General features: G+C 36.3%; 1 protein-coding gene across 2 annotated transcripts in view; it reads right to left on the minus strand.

Annotated features, from left to right (window-relative positions):
• The window catches only part of LOC126759442 (ubiquitin-conjugating enzyme E2 Q2), a 29,484-nt gene that overhangs the window by 5,896 nt on the left and 6,897 nt on the right, over positions 1-16,691 (minus strand). For both annotated transcript variants that reach the window (XM_050474255.1, XM_050474256.1), the window contains 3 exons: positions 1,406-1,522; positions 818-1,081; positions 676-750 (listed from right to left, as the gene is read on the minus strand). In XM_050474255.1, the coding sequence (XP_050330212.1) occupies positions 676-750; positions 818-1,081; positions 1,406-1,522 (456 nt within the window). The remainder of the gene's footprint in view (positions 1-675; positions 751-817; positions 1,082-1,405; positions 1,523-16,691) is intronic.

A 16,691-nucleotide genomic window follows, 5' to 3' on the forward strand; every position in this document is an offset into this window, starting at 1 on the left:
AAATGTGTTTTTTGGTCAAATAATCGGTCACAAGCCTCGATCGAATGTTGGATTCTGAGCAATTTTTGCGGAACAAACCGCGCACACACTTTTTGTAAGCCCAAATGTTCGGTCAAAATGCTATAAATCGATGTTTTGGAGATGCTCACTTCCATTTCCATGAATTTCAATGATGATTTCTGCTGATTTTTGATGAATTCACGCACAGTGAAATTTCCGGTGATCACGGATTTTGATGTTGATCGACATTTATGTCCTCACGACCACTTTGAAAACGTTGAAACCACTCGTGCACTATGCTACGGGATAAGCAATCATCGCCATAAACTTGTTTCATCAATTGAAACGTTTCGGTAAAAGGTTTACCAATTTTAAAACAAAATTTAATGTTTGCTCTTTGTTCGAAGCTCATTTTCGCACCGATAATACAAGCATACTGACACTTAAAACACAATAACTTCACTTCCAATCAATGAAATGTCATGAAATCAATGATATCTCACTGAACAATCGATAAAGATAGCAGATTCTAACGCACCAGTCGACATATACATGGCGCCACCAGGGGGCGCTAGATTCAAAAAGTCCGGTTTACTTTGGAACAAACATTGTATATGTATGTATGTATAGAAATACATGTGTATACTTATACTCGTACATATATATTCAACTCACCTTTAAATAGTCTTGTCTTTGACTTTGTCGTAGTCTTTCTAATGTGGCCAGATGTTCCACTTCCATTTCATCCTTCTGCGAAACAAAAAAAATCAGTCAAGTGCATTCATGTAAATATTTTATTGTATTTGTGTAAAATTACCTCAACTTTATTCGCGCTGCGTCCGTCGTCCATTTCCAATGGTAGATCCTCGTCGCCCTCACTCTCCTGCTCGCTCTCGCATATAAGATCTTCTACATCATCTTGATCCGAATCGATGTCCTCGATCTGATGCTGCGCTGCCGGCTGCTGATGCAATGGTGACGCACTTGGGGGTGGCAATTGAAACGGTATTGTGAGGTTATCGATATCGGGTGGCAGTGGGACATTGTGCAGGCGGCACAGTTCACGTAGTAATATGCCAACCTACGGACGAACCAAGAAACAAGGGTAAACAACAGGTGCATAAATTCATTACAAAAGCGTCAAGCGAAGAGTACGCCAAACTGATAAAACAAACAAACGCACGGATTAAATAAAAAAGTAGATTAAACACCAACGCAATAGTGTTGATTTTGCTGTTAGACTATTACTAATGGTCGCTACTCTATATGCTACACACTACATACAAGCATATTTATATGTTTGTGTATGTAAAACCATTTGCTTTGCCGGTGGTACAGCTGTGACCATGATGTTTAACTAGGCGATAGTGGTGGTCGGTGTAAATTCCCTACAAAGTTCACTCACCTGATTTATAACATGATTATCACGTCCATTCGTATTGCTAAGTATTTGTACGGCATTTGTTACGCTTGTCTCTTCACTCTCTGCAAACCAAACGGGCGGCGAGGATGGATACGTTTCCTGAAAATAAGCAAAAAGAGGATATAAATCATAAAAAATTATATATTAATTAGGTAAGCGAAAAATAAAAGTCATAGCGACTATGAATAGCATAATAAAAATAGCTCGTGTGTGTGAAGTTATGAGTTGTTATTATCAATGTGTGTGAAAAGAAGGTGAATTTTTTGCCAACTGTATTCACTTTGTATTTTATAAAAGATTGATAAATGTGTTATAGCCTATTTTTTATCTATTGTGCATTATGATTTACGATAAATATAGGGTTTTTCAATAAGAGCGCTACAGAAGTTTTTTTTTTAAATAGATCAAAAACGGTTTGGGATATCAATGAAATTCTTTATTCCTGTGAAAGTACATTCGATTCCATTATTTATGGATCTCGATTTCTTTTGCATGGCCACCACGGGTACGCTTGCCAGAAGACCAGTCCCTGAACCCAATTTTTGACGATTTTCAAGCATAAATCAGCCGATACTGCTGCAATTTCACGTTTGATATTCGTACAAAGTTCATCAAACGTCGCTGGCTTGTTGGCATAGATCATACAATTGATGTAGCCCCACAGGAAATAGACTAACGACGTCAAATCGCACGACCGGGGCGGCCAATTGACTGGGCCATTTCATGAAATAATACGTTCACCAAACTTGATTTCCAATAAATCGATTGCGACATTCGCTGTGTGGCTTGTGACGTGTTAGAACCACATATTGTCCAAGTCCATATCATCCAATTCGGGCCAAAATATTCGGTTATCATTGAGCGGTAGCGATTCCCATTCACAGTAACGTGCCGGTCTTGATCATCATGGAAGAAATACGGCCCAATGACGACGCCGGCCCATAAACCGAACCAAACCGTAATTTTTTCAGGATGCAATGGTGATTCATTTAGTACGTATGAATGTATTTTCACAGAAATTAAGAATTTTATTGATATCTCAAACCGTTTTAGTTTTATTAAAAAAAACTTTTGTAGTGCTCTTATTGAAAAACCCGCTCTTAAAGGTAAGGCCACTGACCCCGAATTTTGGTCATTTTTAAAAATTTTGACTCGGTATTGGATAGTATATCTTTCCATGATGAAATGCCAAACAAACCTTACTTAAGAAAAATGTCAAAAGAGCGGAAAAATATGACGTCGTTGGTTTTCTCTGTCGGTCTACTTTTGTACCGTACCTATTGAAAATCCAGTTATAATATATTATATATTATTAAAAAATAACTCATTTGTGAAAATATGATATTATGAACTTACAGTTATGGAACATAATTTTTTGTTTTCTAATTTTTTCATATTTCATGAAAAAAGAAAGCAAGAACTCTGACAAAAGCATCGAACTCCAATGATTAGACCGCCAAAATCCGCGCAGATATTGGTGTTTAAGTGAGCTTATCTACTGTGAGTAAGAGTGCTAACGAATGCTGCATATTTGAAACCATTTTTTCAACAAAAAAACTACCACCTCAGGTTCACCGAAAATAAACACGATTGCATTTTGCACCTAAGCATGTGGCCTTAAAGTCTGATTGGAGCTATGTTGTAATTTCAGAAGAACAAACAAATTTTGTAAGAGTCGATTTATTTCTACGATCTTCGGAAGGAGGAACACAAGTTGGACCGACTACATAGTTGTATGTGCTGTGTGAGCATATTTGGAGCAATTACGTGCGAACTGCAAAATTCACACTGTCCGGATATTTATGCCTAGGATTGAAGAACAGAAGCCGATTTAATGCAGTGGGCACCTTACTCACCTAACATCAACGGAATAGAAAAGGTGTGTGGATGGTTAGCTCGCAAAGTTTTCGAGTCTGACCTGCAGTATTTCACTAAAGAGGAATTATAAATTATATTGAAAATTGTACGAATTGCTACCCAATCGGATCTTTGAAATCATTCTCAACAAGGCGGGATTGACTCATTATTAAAATAATATACAAAAGTTTAAATTAGTTTATACAAATTATAAAATGTGCTATGAAATGTAACCTAACTTTATACATTTTTTTGTTGATTTCGAAAAGGTACTATTAAAAATATGGTAAAAAGATAAAGTACTAATTATGGTTTTATTTGGTATAAAAATTGTTCGTTAATAATCGCAAATATTTTAGAATTGTAGCTTCATTAGTGCCGAAGGGTGCTGTCCTGATGAAGCGCAGTATACATACTATACATAAGTATATGGTATAAAGTTAACCATGAAAATACTGTCCCAATTTCATTATTAGCCGTAATTTGGACAAAGGGCGTGGCTATCAGCCGATTTTTATCAATTTCTACGCCTGATATAGCGGCAGTGATTTTTGAAATATTTACATTAATGGGGAATTAATTATTTTATTTTTGCATAAAATTTCAAAACTCGATTGCCTGTCCCAAATTATAATTTTGAATTTTAACTTGTGACTTAGACAATCAATGCTGGTTTGCAAGGTGTCTCATGCGGTTGAGAAAGAATTATAATTGTACAATTCATTCGCAAATTGTGAGGTCAAAAAAAAAAATAAATATGTATAAATGAGCAAACTGACGTTGAGCAACACGAAAAGCTCCGTCAGGGTCGGGAAGGACCTCTCCGAGCCGTTCGATACCAAACGAGGTTTCAGACAAGGCGACTCCCTATCGTGCGACTTCTTCAATCTGCTGCTGGAGAAAATTATTCGAGCAGCAGAACTTAATCGAGCCGGTACAATCTTTTATAAGAGTGTACAGCTGCTGGCGTATGCCGACGATATTGATATCATCGGCCTCAACACCCGCGCCGTTAGTTCTGCTTTCTCCAGGCTGAACAAAGAGTAAAACAAATGGGCCTGGCAGTGAAAAAAGACGAAATATCCTGTCATCAAACAAACTCGTCGCACTCGTGGCTCTCATAGTCATAACTTTGAAGTCGTAGATAATTTCGTCTATCTTGGAACCAGCGTAAACACCACCAACAATGTCAGCCTGGAAATGCAACGCAGGATTGCTCTTGCCAACAGGTGCTACTTTGGACGATAACAGCAACTGATAAAGCTCCTCTCTCGGCAAACAAAAACCGACGTTACGAGTTTGAACGAGACAAAACTGATTCGACGTTGAGAGTTTTCGAGAGAAAAATTCTGCGAAAGATTTATGGTCCTTTGCGCATTGGCCACGGCGAATATCGCATTCGATGGAACGATGAGCTGTGTGAGATATACGACGACATTGACATACTTAGTTCAGCGAATTAAAAGATAACGGCTATGCTGGCTAGGTCATGTTGTCCGGATGGACGAAAATACTCCAGCTCTGAAAGTATTCGACGGGGGAAGCAGAGAAAGAGGAAGACCTCCACTCCGTTGGAAGGACCAAGTGGAGAAGGACCTGGCTTCGCTTGGAATATCCAATTGGCGCCAAGTAGCGAAAAGAAGAAACGACTGGCGCGCTGTTAACTTGGCTATAATCGCGTAAGCGGTGTCTACGCCAATTAAAAAGAAGTAAGAGTATAAATGAGCAGCGTGGCGAGCTGAGTCGATTTAGCATATATGTACATACATACATATGTACACTCGGAGAAAAAAAACCAAGCACTCTACAGAGTGGCTTTAAATAGCTCAAAACTTAGATACATGTTGTCCTAAGTTACACATTTTTCATTGAGAGTCAACCACTTTTATTTCGTTCATGTTTCAAGTTTATATAAAAAAAAACATAACATACTAAGTATATATAACAAAATATATAGTTTAAAACTTGTTTTAGTGAAAAATGTAAATACACACACATAACAAACCCCAACTAAAATTTGTTATGGACCCCCCTCCTCCTAATAACCTCGGCTATTCGTTTAGGCATGGATTCAAACAAACATTGGAGATATTTTTGTTAATTTCTTCATTCCACACAGTTTCAATAATTTTTTCCATTTCTTGTAGACTTTTTGGACGCTTTTCTTTTATCATTTTGCCCATATAATGACAGCAGTTCTCAATTGGATTGAGATCTGGACTGTTTTTTGGCCACGTGAGAGACTCAATTCCATAAAAATCTTTTTGTTTTGTAAACTTTAAGTGTTTGTAATGAATTATTGAAAAATTTATTTCAATATTTTTATGCTTTAGTTACCGTTGTGGCTCTATGGCAAGGGGCTGAATCATCCTGAAAATAAACTTTTTGGGTGTGTTCGGTCAGCTGTTCAATAGTTGGCAAAACGCCTTCTCTCAAAATTCCAATGAATTTTTCGGCATTCAGAGATCCTTTTAGAATAATAAGCTGCCCAACATCAAACTTGGTTATAGCCCCCCACACCATTAAATAGGGCGAATGCTTTACGGTGGGCAAAATACAGCTTTCCAAAAAACGCGCCCCTTCCTACGACGGCATTTCTGTCGGGTCCAAATAAATTAAATTTGGATTCGTCGAAAAAATAACATTTCCCCAATCTGATGTAGTCTAAGTTTTGTGTGACTTTGCTAACTCTAGTCGCTGTTTTTTCAGTCGTGCAATGAGAAGTGGCTTTTTGGCTGGACGTCGCTCTCGTAATCCAAGATTATTCAGGACATTCTGCATTGAACGTGTAGTTATTTTTACCCCAGTGGTTTCGTAAAATGTTGCACTGATTGTTCCAGCATGTTGAAAGCGATCACTAATGCACATCCGTTTAATTTGTCGTTCGTGACGAAATTTCACCTTTTTCGGAAATTCGTATAATTTTTAATTATATTGCGCACTCTCCAATCACTTATGCCCATTTCACGAGCTATTTGACGTTTGGATAATTTATTTTTATATAAAGCTACTATTTCTGCTTTATTTTCTGTTGACAACACCATCTTCAACTTTACTTATTTTCACAACTTACTCAAATGAAAATACCGCAAATACTGAAACAAACACGTGCGGAGGCTAACGGTAAACTAATGTAGTCACATAGTAAAAAAGCCAAATAAGACAAATAGTGAATTTTGAGCAAATAGTGACAGTTCAAAATAGGAATTAGAAAATTGTCGACTGCGTGGGTTTTTTTCGCCGAGTGTAGCTGCCATGCAGACTTATCGATCAAAATATGGAAAATTTTTTTATTTGACAAGATATATTCAAAAAATTTGCCATGTATTAGTATTCAAGGCAACGATATAATCTCCGAACAAATTGTTCACATCAGACCACTATATTATATTACTACTGTACAAACAGACCGATCAAAATCAAACTCTCATACGGAAACTTTTTTATTTGCAAAGGTTTCGGTACAATGGTTAAAGTTATAACTAACATAGTGTATCACAGAAATAAGTATGCACTATATATTGGCTTAAAAAAAGTCAAATTATTTGCAAAATAAAAAATATATATTTTGTGTTTTTTACATAATATGACAGACTGATAGATATCATTGACATATTCGGTTATTAGGAACCGTTAGATTTACTCAGTAAAAAGAGAAAATCACGTCACATACATACATAAATATGTATGCAATTTATCATTTCAGTATAGTTTCGATTAATACACAGTGTTTATACGTTTCTGAAACAATTAGTACTTGTTTTTTTTTTTTAATAATAATTTTCCAAAGTTTTCATTAAATTTCATCGGTAATTGCAATTACATGTTGATCATGGAGCAGCCCTGTATACAAAAAATAGTAGAAAAATACAAAAAAGAGGGGAATACAAAAAATAAGGAAAGATGGACGACTAAAAGATAATAAAAGACAGAGGTTCAGGCTAATCCGAAGAAAAGTGCACCAAAAGTGCGTACTGAAATTAAAAATGAGACTCGTAAAACCTGTGACCCCCAAACTATTTGTCGAGTGCTATATGATGCTGGTTACCATGGTCGTAATAACCGTAAAAAGCCATTCATAAGCAACATTAACACGTTGGCTGCCAAATGTATCACCGGTGATCACAGCAAAAAACTACTCCCAGGTGCCAATGTATCACCGGTGATACACTCCTAGGCCTCTAGAATTTAGGGGCTGGGGCCTTAACGGAAGGAGTTTTAAGAAAGACGTAAGTTAATTTTGAAAGAAAAAATATTTAATTTCATAGTAAAACACAACTTAAAAAAATAATACTAAAAGTAAACAAAAAAAATTATATAAACAATGTATTTGCTGAAAATGATTAAGGCATAAGAATGGAGACCGAGGACATTGTCCGCAGTATTTACAATTTTTACTTTTTTTTTATTAAAAGTGTGGCTTTTTATTAACTTCAAGGTATGTATTACATAAAAAATCAGTGTTTGTGACCGGTCTGTAAATGTGTTGTTAATAAAACGTAGTGGTAATTAAATGTATTAACAACTAGCCCGCACTAGCGTGCACCTGTCGTTCGTGGAGTAGAAGTTACAACATTCGCACGGATTAGGTCTAACTCTTTTTTTAGCTGGAAGCATGAGTCATTGTACGTCCAAAATGTGTAATATGAACTACTATTACCTGCTAACCTTTAAATCATGGCACTTTTTAGGAACAATGTCGGTAGCAAAACTGGTACTTTTTTTAGTATGGCATGAAGAAGCGATTCCAACCAAGAAGTTTCTCACCATGGAAAATTTTGTATTTGGAACTGTTCTCAAAAACCTTAAATATACTCAGGAGGAGCAGTACGAGATTGGCAAAAAGCCGCGAAATTTTACTAGTAAGCTTGTAGAAAAATGGAAAAACTGTAGAAGAAATAAGGTTTTTTTGAAAACAAAAGCCAGGAATGGCCAGATACGCCGTTAGTATTGATTGAAAGATCATCTTCCGAAATTATTGGACGTCCACAAAAAGATATTTCGGAGTGTTGCAAAAAAAAAACGCAAGTTATGAAATTATCTGGCCTTACTGAAGATGTGCCATCAGAAGCATTGTTGGTAGCTGCAAGCTTCACCATATTGAAAATAACAATAACACCCAATTAACTGCTACCTACAAATGAAAAAGCACTGGCACTATTTGTAGATATTGGACATACTAAGTACACATGGAATTTATCAAAGAGAGCCGCTAAAGGGCAAAACGCCGATATATATCCTTGCTACGACAAACTGCGTTGTGCGCCATTCTACTTACAGGCAAAAATTTAATGACTTCGATGGAGAGATGATAGATTTATTTTCAATTTGTATGGTACCATTGATAGTGCAGAAAGGATCGACAGTTTTATGGAAAAACAATCGGCCTTCTTCTACCCGATATTGTCGACCCATTAAATTACTTTGCGAGAAAGAATCTTCAGACTTGTCTTGCAGAGAAATTCAAAACATTAAGAGCCAAATATTAAATATTTTTCCAACATTTGTGAGTACCTTAAGAATTGATCACCAATTTCATATGACCATGCTTGATGGCAAAACGTTCAGTGTCATATCGGAATCGGCTTCGCAAACATGCGGAATCTGTAGCGCGACTCCCAAAAATATGAACGATCTAAATTTGGTGAAAAGCTTTCCGATTAATGCAAACCTATTTGAATATGGCTTATCAAGTCTCCACGCATGGATTAGGTTTTTCGAGTGTGTTTTCCACATAGAATACCAATACAAAAGTGGCAAGCTCGTGGTGCTGACAAGGATCTCGTTGAACAAAATAAAAGAAGTATTCAGCAGAAGCTAAGGGAAGAAATGCATTTGTTGGTGGATATACCAATAGCTGGTACTGGCAGCACGAACAACGGAAACACTGCAAGGAGGTTTTTCCAACAACCAAATTTGGCTGCTCGTATAACAGGAGTAAGCTATGATTTAATATATCGATTTAGCGTAATCTTACGAGCATTGGCTTGTGGATACGACATAAATTCGACGCATTCGGATCTTACGCATTGGAAACTGCCGAAATTTTTGTTAAAGCATACTCCTGGTTTTACATGCCATCGTCTGTTCACAGAATTTTAATTCATGGAGTAGATATAATAAACTATTTTCCCTTCCGATTGGTATTATGTCCGAAGAAGCTCTTGAAGCCAGGAACAAGGACTATCGAAACATACGCGAGAGCAATACAAGAAAAAATTCCAGGAAAAATACAATGGAAGATATCATAAATGCTTTATTAGTTTCGTCTGACCCTTTGATATCTTCATTGTCAAATGGGTCTTCAATTTCGACTGCAAAAAATATTATTATGGACGATGATGTTAAGAGCTTGCTTTTAATGAAGATATGCCTGATTCTGATTCCGAAGATAATTTTGATTTATAAAATTTGTTTATTGAAGGTAAAAAATAATTTTTAATCAAAAAAAAATAAAAAAAACTAAAAAAAATTTTAAAAATTAAAAAAATAAATTTAAACAAAATTTTTTTTTCTTAAAAAATTCTATGACTTTTTTCTGAGCTGTGAAAAAAAAACCGTCTGAAGATATCTTTTTTCGTTTAGAAGTTATTAATTAAATGCCGCTAACGAGGCCCAATCGCCCACTGTGTTACGTGGTAATTGTTAGACACAGTCATTATACTGAATTGGACTTTTGTAGTGAATCATTCCGTATTATGTAAAATAATTAAAATTTGACAATTTAATGACGAATAAAATCATCTACATATATCATTGCTGACGATTTCCCTAACTGATTGATGTTATTTTCTCAATCCAAGGGTTCAAGCAAATCCGACTTAATCGTGCGAAAACCCATTCGACGAAATATTTATCTTCTAGGTTGGTATGACTGTCAGTGACTATGTGCTAAATGTCACATCAAAATATTTATCAGTTTAAGCTCGTATTTCTGAAGTACAGTCAATTGAATACATTAAACGTGAAACGCTACGCGCATTGAAGGCTATTCCGGAAATTGACTTTAATTTCTGTTTCGATGATTGGAAAAAACGTTGACACAAGCTTATTGGAGCCAAAGGGGATTACTTTGACGGGGACGACATAGATTTTGAAGAATTAATTAAGAATTATAAAATTATAAACAAAGTCGTACTATTTTTTGCTCATAGTAGTATAACTCGTTCATCCGTAAAAGTTTCAGTCGTATGTTGAATTTCGTTCCAACTTTTCTCAGAACAATAGGCGTGAAAGTGCATCAACTCGTCAATCAATGAAAACTCGATGTACGAGTTGTAAATTTTCTTTAAACGTTCTGAACTTTTACGAATTTCTTCCGAATTTAAATTGCCGAATTCAGCGATCATTGTGCCCATTACTCATGTCATCAAAATACACACATATTAACCGTACCTGTCTAGTACGCGAGCACTAAAGGCCTCTAGTGTAAATCCAGCTTTGCAAAAGACGGAGCTTATGGCCTAAATTTGAAAATGATTGATAAGATTTAGACTTATTTACAGACCTGCCGAATGTTAAAACAATGGAAAATCGTAGCCTTCTGTATGGTAACATAGATTTTTACGGCGTCATTGAAACACGCTGCAACAGAACCATTTTTATATTAAACATTCGAGCCGAAAATTTGACTTCAAAAATATATTCGGCGATCTTTTTGATGACCAAACATGATTTATCACAAGGTCTGTCTGAAATCACCGGACAAAAATTTGCTTTCTTCGCTATTTATTATTCCAATTATTTCGTTATTCATTTTTAATTGCGATTTGAAAGCCGTTGTATCATTCGCCTATCATTTGGCAAAGTAGACGCAATGCGTGGCGATGCAATTATTAATGCGATTTTTCGGAGCATATACCTAGGAAATGCTAAGCTTTTAATATAGTCTACTATAGCGGATAAATTTCCTCACACCGTCAACTGTTAGCATGTTACTGTAACCCTATATCACATAATAAGCAAATAACAAACAATTACATATAATTGTTCGACTATAAATTGAGATATAAATTATCTTATCAATTAAGTTGATCATATTGGACACAGAGTGTTAAATATTATAAAAATCGGTTCAGTGGTTTAAGATTATATTCTGGACAAAAACCGTGGCACGTAATTTTTGTATCAAGACTCTTTTTTTTAGACATATGGTTTTCAAGAAAGCAATACTTTTTTTGGAGTTGGTCTTTTTAAAAGCTGTTACTTGATTCATACCATGATACGAAACTGCTCTCTTTGCTTGTTGAGAGATCCCATGAACTTTAAGTGCCAAAGTCAACCGAGAGATCATAGGCTACTGGACAGGTGACAAAGCAAAACAACGAACTACCACTAAGAACGCCGGTCATAATGTTGTATTCAATGGGAACCTTTGACTAATAATTTTTCGCTCTTCCTCTTAATTGGCGTAGACACCGCTTACGCGATTATAGCCGAGTTAACAACAGCGCGCCAGTCGTTTCTTCTTTTCGCTACGTGGCGCCAATTGTATATTCCAAGCGTAGCCAGGTCCTTTTCCACTTGGTCCTTCCAACGGAGTGGAGGTCTTCCTCTTCCTCTGCTTCCCCTGGCGGGTGCAGCGTCGGATACTTTCAGAGCTGGAGTGTTTTCTCCATTCGGACAACATGACCTAGCCAGCGTAGCCGCTGTCTTTTAATTCGCTGAACTATGTCAATGTCGTCGTATATCTCGTACAGCTCATCGTTCCATCGAATGCGATATTCGCCGTGGCCAACGCGCAAAGGACCATAAATCTTTCGCAGAACTTTTCTCTCGAAAACTCGCAACGTCGACTCATCAGTTGTTGACATCGTCCAAGCCTCTGCACCATATAGCAGGATGGGAATTATGAGTGACTTATAGAGTTTGGTTTTTGTTTGTCGAGAGAGGACTTTGCTTCTCAATTGCCTACTCAGTCCGATGTAGCACCTGTTGGCAATAGTTATCCTGCGTTGGATTTCAAGGCTGACATTGTTGGTAGTGTTCACGCTGGTTCCAAGATAGACGAAATTATCTACGACTTCAAAGTTATAACTGTCAACAGTGACGTGAGTGCCAAGTCGCGAGTGCGATGACAGGAGATATTTTGTCTTGCCCTCGTTCACTGCCAGACCCATTTCTTTTGCTTCCTTGTCCAGTCTGGAGAAAGCAGAACTAACGGCGCGGGTGTTGAGGCCGATGATATCAATATCATCTTTTCGCTCTAGTGCTGTAAAATACCTAATCTTGGCCAGGCGAAATTGACGATAATAATCTAGCTACTGTTTAACAAACAGTACACTACTCGGGGAAATATTGTACACTGCTTCATCACTGTGCATTGATAAATTCCTCTTAATTTAATTATCTGAATGCTTACGTTAAAAATTAATCGTAAGTAAAACAGTTATTTCAGATTTCAGCTAACATACTAATTAAGCGTAAGGAATTCCACCATATTTGACCGTATAACTTAAACGCTGTTCTTAAATTACAAAATTCCAGTTATAAAAAACTGAAAAAGCACCACACACATACTTCGTATACGAGAATGAATAAGAGTATTAAATTATGCAAATATGTGTGTACATATGTATGTTCAAAAACTATAGTTAAAATTTATAAACGAGTCTAAGTATATACTAAAAATTCAGATGGAACATGGTGTTTTGTTTTTTGGAGCAGGAATGAGGACACACACAAAACCAGACCAGACCAAGGGAAAAACAAAAGTAAAAAACGTGCAAAGTAATTTAACCTTTTATTGGAGCATTGAACCGGACCGAGGCAGAAAGTGCAACGAATCATAATTTATTAAACGCCGCAACGCAAAAAACAAAAGCCACTGCAACAATAAAGGCTGTAAGAAGCTGCAAAAAAAATAACACATCTGGCGAGAATATTAACTGTAAAAGACGAGCGAAAAACACCATGCTAAGAGAAACAACATGTAAATAACACCCACAAAAAGAACGTAGAGGCAAAATAAAAAAATAGCAGCAAGGCTGCACACATACATTGAAACAATCCATAAAGGCCTACAAGGAAGGGGTAAAATAGAGTAAGTTGAAAGATTATGTACGTTTGGAATAAATATATATTTAAAAATGGTGGTACGATTTGCAGTTAGTATCAAGAACATGTAAAGGATAACCCAAAATGTAGACAATGTCACCTTTTTTTGCTTATGTGTAAATCGATGTGTAAAGGCCTGCATTGGAATAGAAGTCGTAAAAATTAAAAACAATAAAAAGCAGCCTACAAAAGTCTGTAACCAGTGAGGCGGCGAGAGATTGAGGTTTCGGGTCAGACTGAATGGGTTGTGTATAGATATCATGCGACTAAAGAATAAAGTGCAATGTCAAGGAGCGTTAGCAACAGAGCTATGTAGCAGAAAGAGAGTACAATTAAGTCTAGAGAGCAAATCCAAGAAATTAACGCGTAAAATAATATTTAGTGGGACGTTTTATTATCACTGCATCATATAATTAATATGTATGTATGTACATGCTAGCATACATACATATATGTATGTATATGAAACTATGCATATATCCATACTGCGAAATCCGGCGACGAGTTTATATAAAAATATATTTCAATAAAGTAATCAATACAGCGAAATAATAATTATTTACAAATGAAGTCAAAAATTGTATTGTCGGAATTGTACTTGAGGCACAAAGGTTTGAAAATGATTGCTACAATTAATTGACATTGGGAAAATATAGATATAGATAGATTTACCTATATAAATACATAAAGATTAATACAACGCATGAACACAGAGGGTTCCTTGGAAATATTTTATTCTTAGTATCCATCTTCTTCTTATATACTTAAAGTACGTATTTTCCATGCCATGCTCACTTAGCCTATGTTAATATATTACATTTACATTACTTATAATGTTGACTACAGTTGTCCAGATCTCATTTCGTGTAACAGGTGGGCTGAAAAGTTCGTAGGCTGATGTATAAGTACATAATCCATGTAATAAAAACATGTACATTTTTGATATTAACAATCAATAGCATCACATAAAGTGAGTAATAAGTGAGTTATTTACAAAAAATTTAAAAGTTTCATTCAATTTTTTCATCTTTTAAAAAATGATTAATTTTCCATTGCGTGTTTAGGTCTGGACACAGAAATAGCACGGTAGGCCGGTTCTGCGGAAATTAAATAAATTTATTAGTAATCTAATAAGTATTATAGCGTTTAAGCACTTAGAACGTCAATACTTTTTTGTGTGCTCATAATTTTTCAAAATTGCCTGGCATCGTCGGGGCAAGCTCTCCACTAATATTTGACATCTCCTTTGTGGAATTGCGTACCATGCCTCCTTGATTCCAGTCCAAAGTTATTCGGCATTTTTGAAAATTTTCTTGGCAATCTGTATCGTAACGTCGCTCCATAAATTTTCAATCGTGTCTGCATCGGGACTTTAGGCTGGATAGCTAAGGACGTCAATACTTTCTGCAGGGAGCCAGTTCTTCACACTTTAAGCTGCGTGCTTTGGATCATTGTCAGGCATAAAAATCCAATTCACCGGCATCGATTCCAAATCGAATGGTTCCATGGTTATTTTGAGAATGTTTAGGTATGCAAATTGGTCCATTCTGCCATCTATCCTTACTAATGGTGAAACACCGTAACAGGAAAACGTTCCGCCATGGTTAACAGTTTTGTAGTGTATCTGGAGTTTTACGCCTGACACCTGGGACGATGGACAAATGGTTTTCCATCCGATCCGATATGGTTCACCTTAATTTCATTGCTCGACAGAACCCTTTTCCAAAATTTGACGCTCTTTTCTAAATGTTCTTTAGGAAAGTCCAGCCGTGCTCTTATGTTTTTTTTGGACATACAACTAACCATCATTTAGAGGTCCTCGTACAAGTCTACTGGATACGTTAAGCCCAAATTCATTGTTTATTTTCGCCATAATCTCTCGGGATGATTTAAAAGAATCAGCCTTGCTTTGCCTGATGTTAACTCTATAAATAATTTCCGTTGTTTCAATTCCATTAGCTTTGCGGATTTTTTTATTTTCGATCAAATTTGGATCACTTTTAACCCTTTCGATCCGATAAGCCGTTGAAGTAAATAAACATATTTCGCATAATCAATCGAGATAACAGGCTTAGTAAAAACGTATTTTCCGCTAAAAAAACGAGTTCAATGAATCAGGGGCGGAGGGAGGGGTTGGGACAAATATATCCCGTCAGCATTTTTGGATGGGACACATTTATCCTGATCAGTACTTAATGCTCCCAATGCTTACATATTATTTCAACTGGTTTTTATATGAAAGCTAGTTTTATTTGTAATACAATGAACATTTTAGGTAAACACAAGTGAAATAAGTACATATCCCATGTTAGACTATAAAATAAAATAAATTTGAAATGAACGAAAATATGTATTTGAAAATTAGTATTTATTTATGATAAGGTGCAAAACAATCCTTGCATAGAGGATTCTGACATTCTTCGCACATTGTTTTTGTACGCCTCTCCTTTTTTTGTTCTGCGCAACTAGCACAACGCCTCCGATTGCGAATTTGTACCAGTAGGTGCCCAGCGACTATTTTTCTTTTTCGACCAGATATATCACTACGACGAACAGATGCCTTCTTCTTTCCCTCTTTAATCATGTTTTCAGCCAAAACTATCATAAAATCAATGAGTGGGTTTTGTCTTCGTCCCAGTTGAGAACTAATTATCCAAGAATTTCCAACAGACATCATAACTAGTCTAAAAAAAAATCTGGTATGCACTTTCCATCCTTGAATTTAAAAATTGAGATTTCAGGCAATCCAACACGTCTTCAATATAGAATAGTTTAGATGGTCCCTCTGGCTTTTCAGTAAGCTTTGTATTTTTATGCACCGGTTTAGATTTGCGAAAAATTTCTATTCGTTCGTTGGTACATTGCGTAATACGCATCGTTTTAAAACGTTGTCCTATATCTGGAATTCGAAGGCTGCTCACAGGTTTTCTTGGAACAAAACTCACAGTGGGTGGGTGCAGACCAAATAGTTGAGGTATTCTGAAAACTGTGTGCAGAATTTACTTCTTGTAAGTTATCTCCTATATCCTCGCCTTGATGATCAATATGCTCAGCATCACTGCTTTCAGTAGTAGACTCCTCACGATCTGTAGGCTTATCAGCACTACTCACGCCCGAAAAGTCTTTACCCTCATCAGAAGACTTCAAGATATTAGCAACTGCATTGCGATCTGTTGGTTTTGACATTGTTAGTCTGTACAAAAGTTATATAAGGAGCTTGAAATGCCTTCCCACAGTTCTCTTATACCGAGTTGTTGACGAGTGCTCTCAGAGACCAGGAGTGCAAGTCGAGTAGAGAATCGTTCGGCTGTCTGTTGTGATTGCAGCTTCTCGACGTCAAACCTTCCTTGTGTTT

The sequence above is a fragment of the Bactrocera neohumeralis genome, chromosome 5 (assembly GCF_024586455.1).
Source record: "Bactrocera neohumeralis isolate Rockhampton chromosome 5, APGP_CSIRO_Bneo_wtdbg2-racon-allhic-juicebox.fasta_v2, whole genome shotgun sequence".
Taxonomy (NCBI): domain Eukaryota; kingdom Metazoa; phylum Arthropoda; class Insecta; order Diptera; family Tephritidae; genus Bactrocera; species Bactrocera neohumeralis.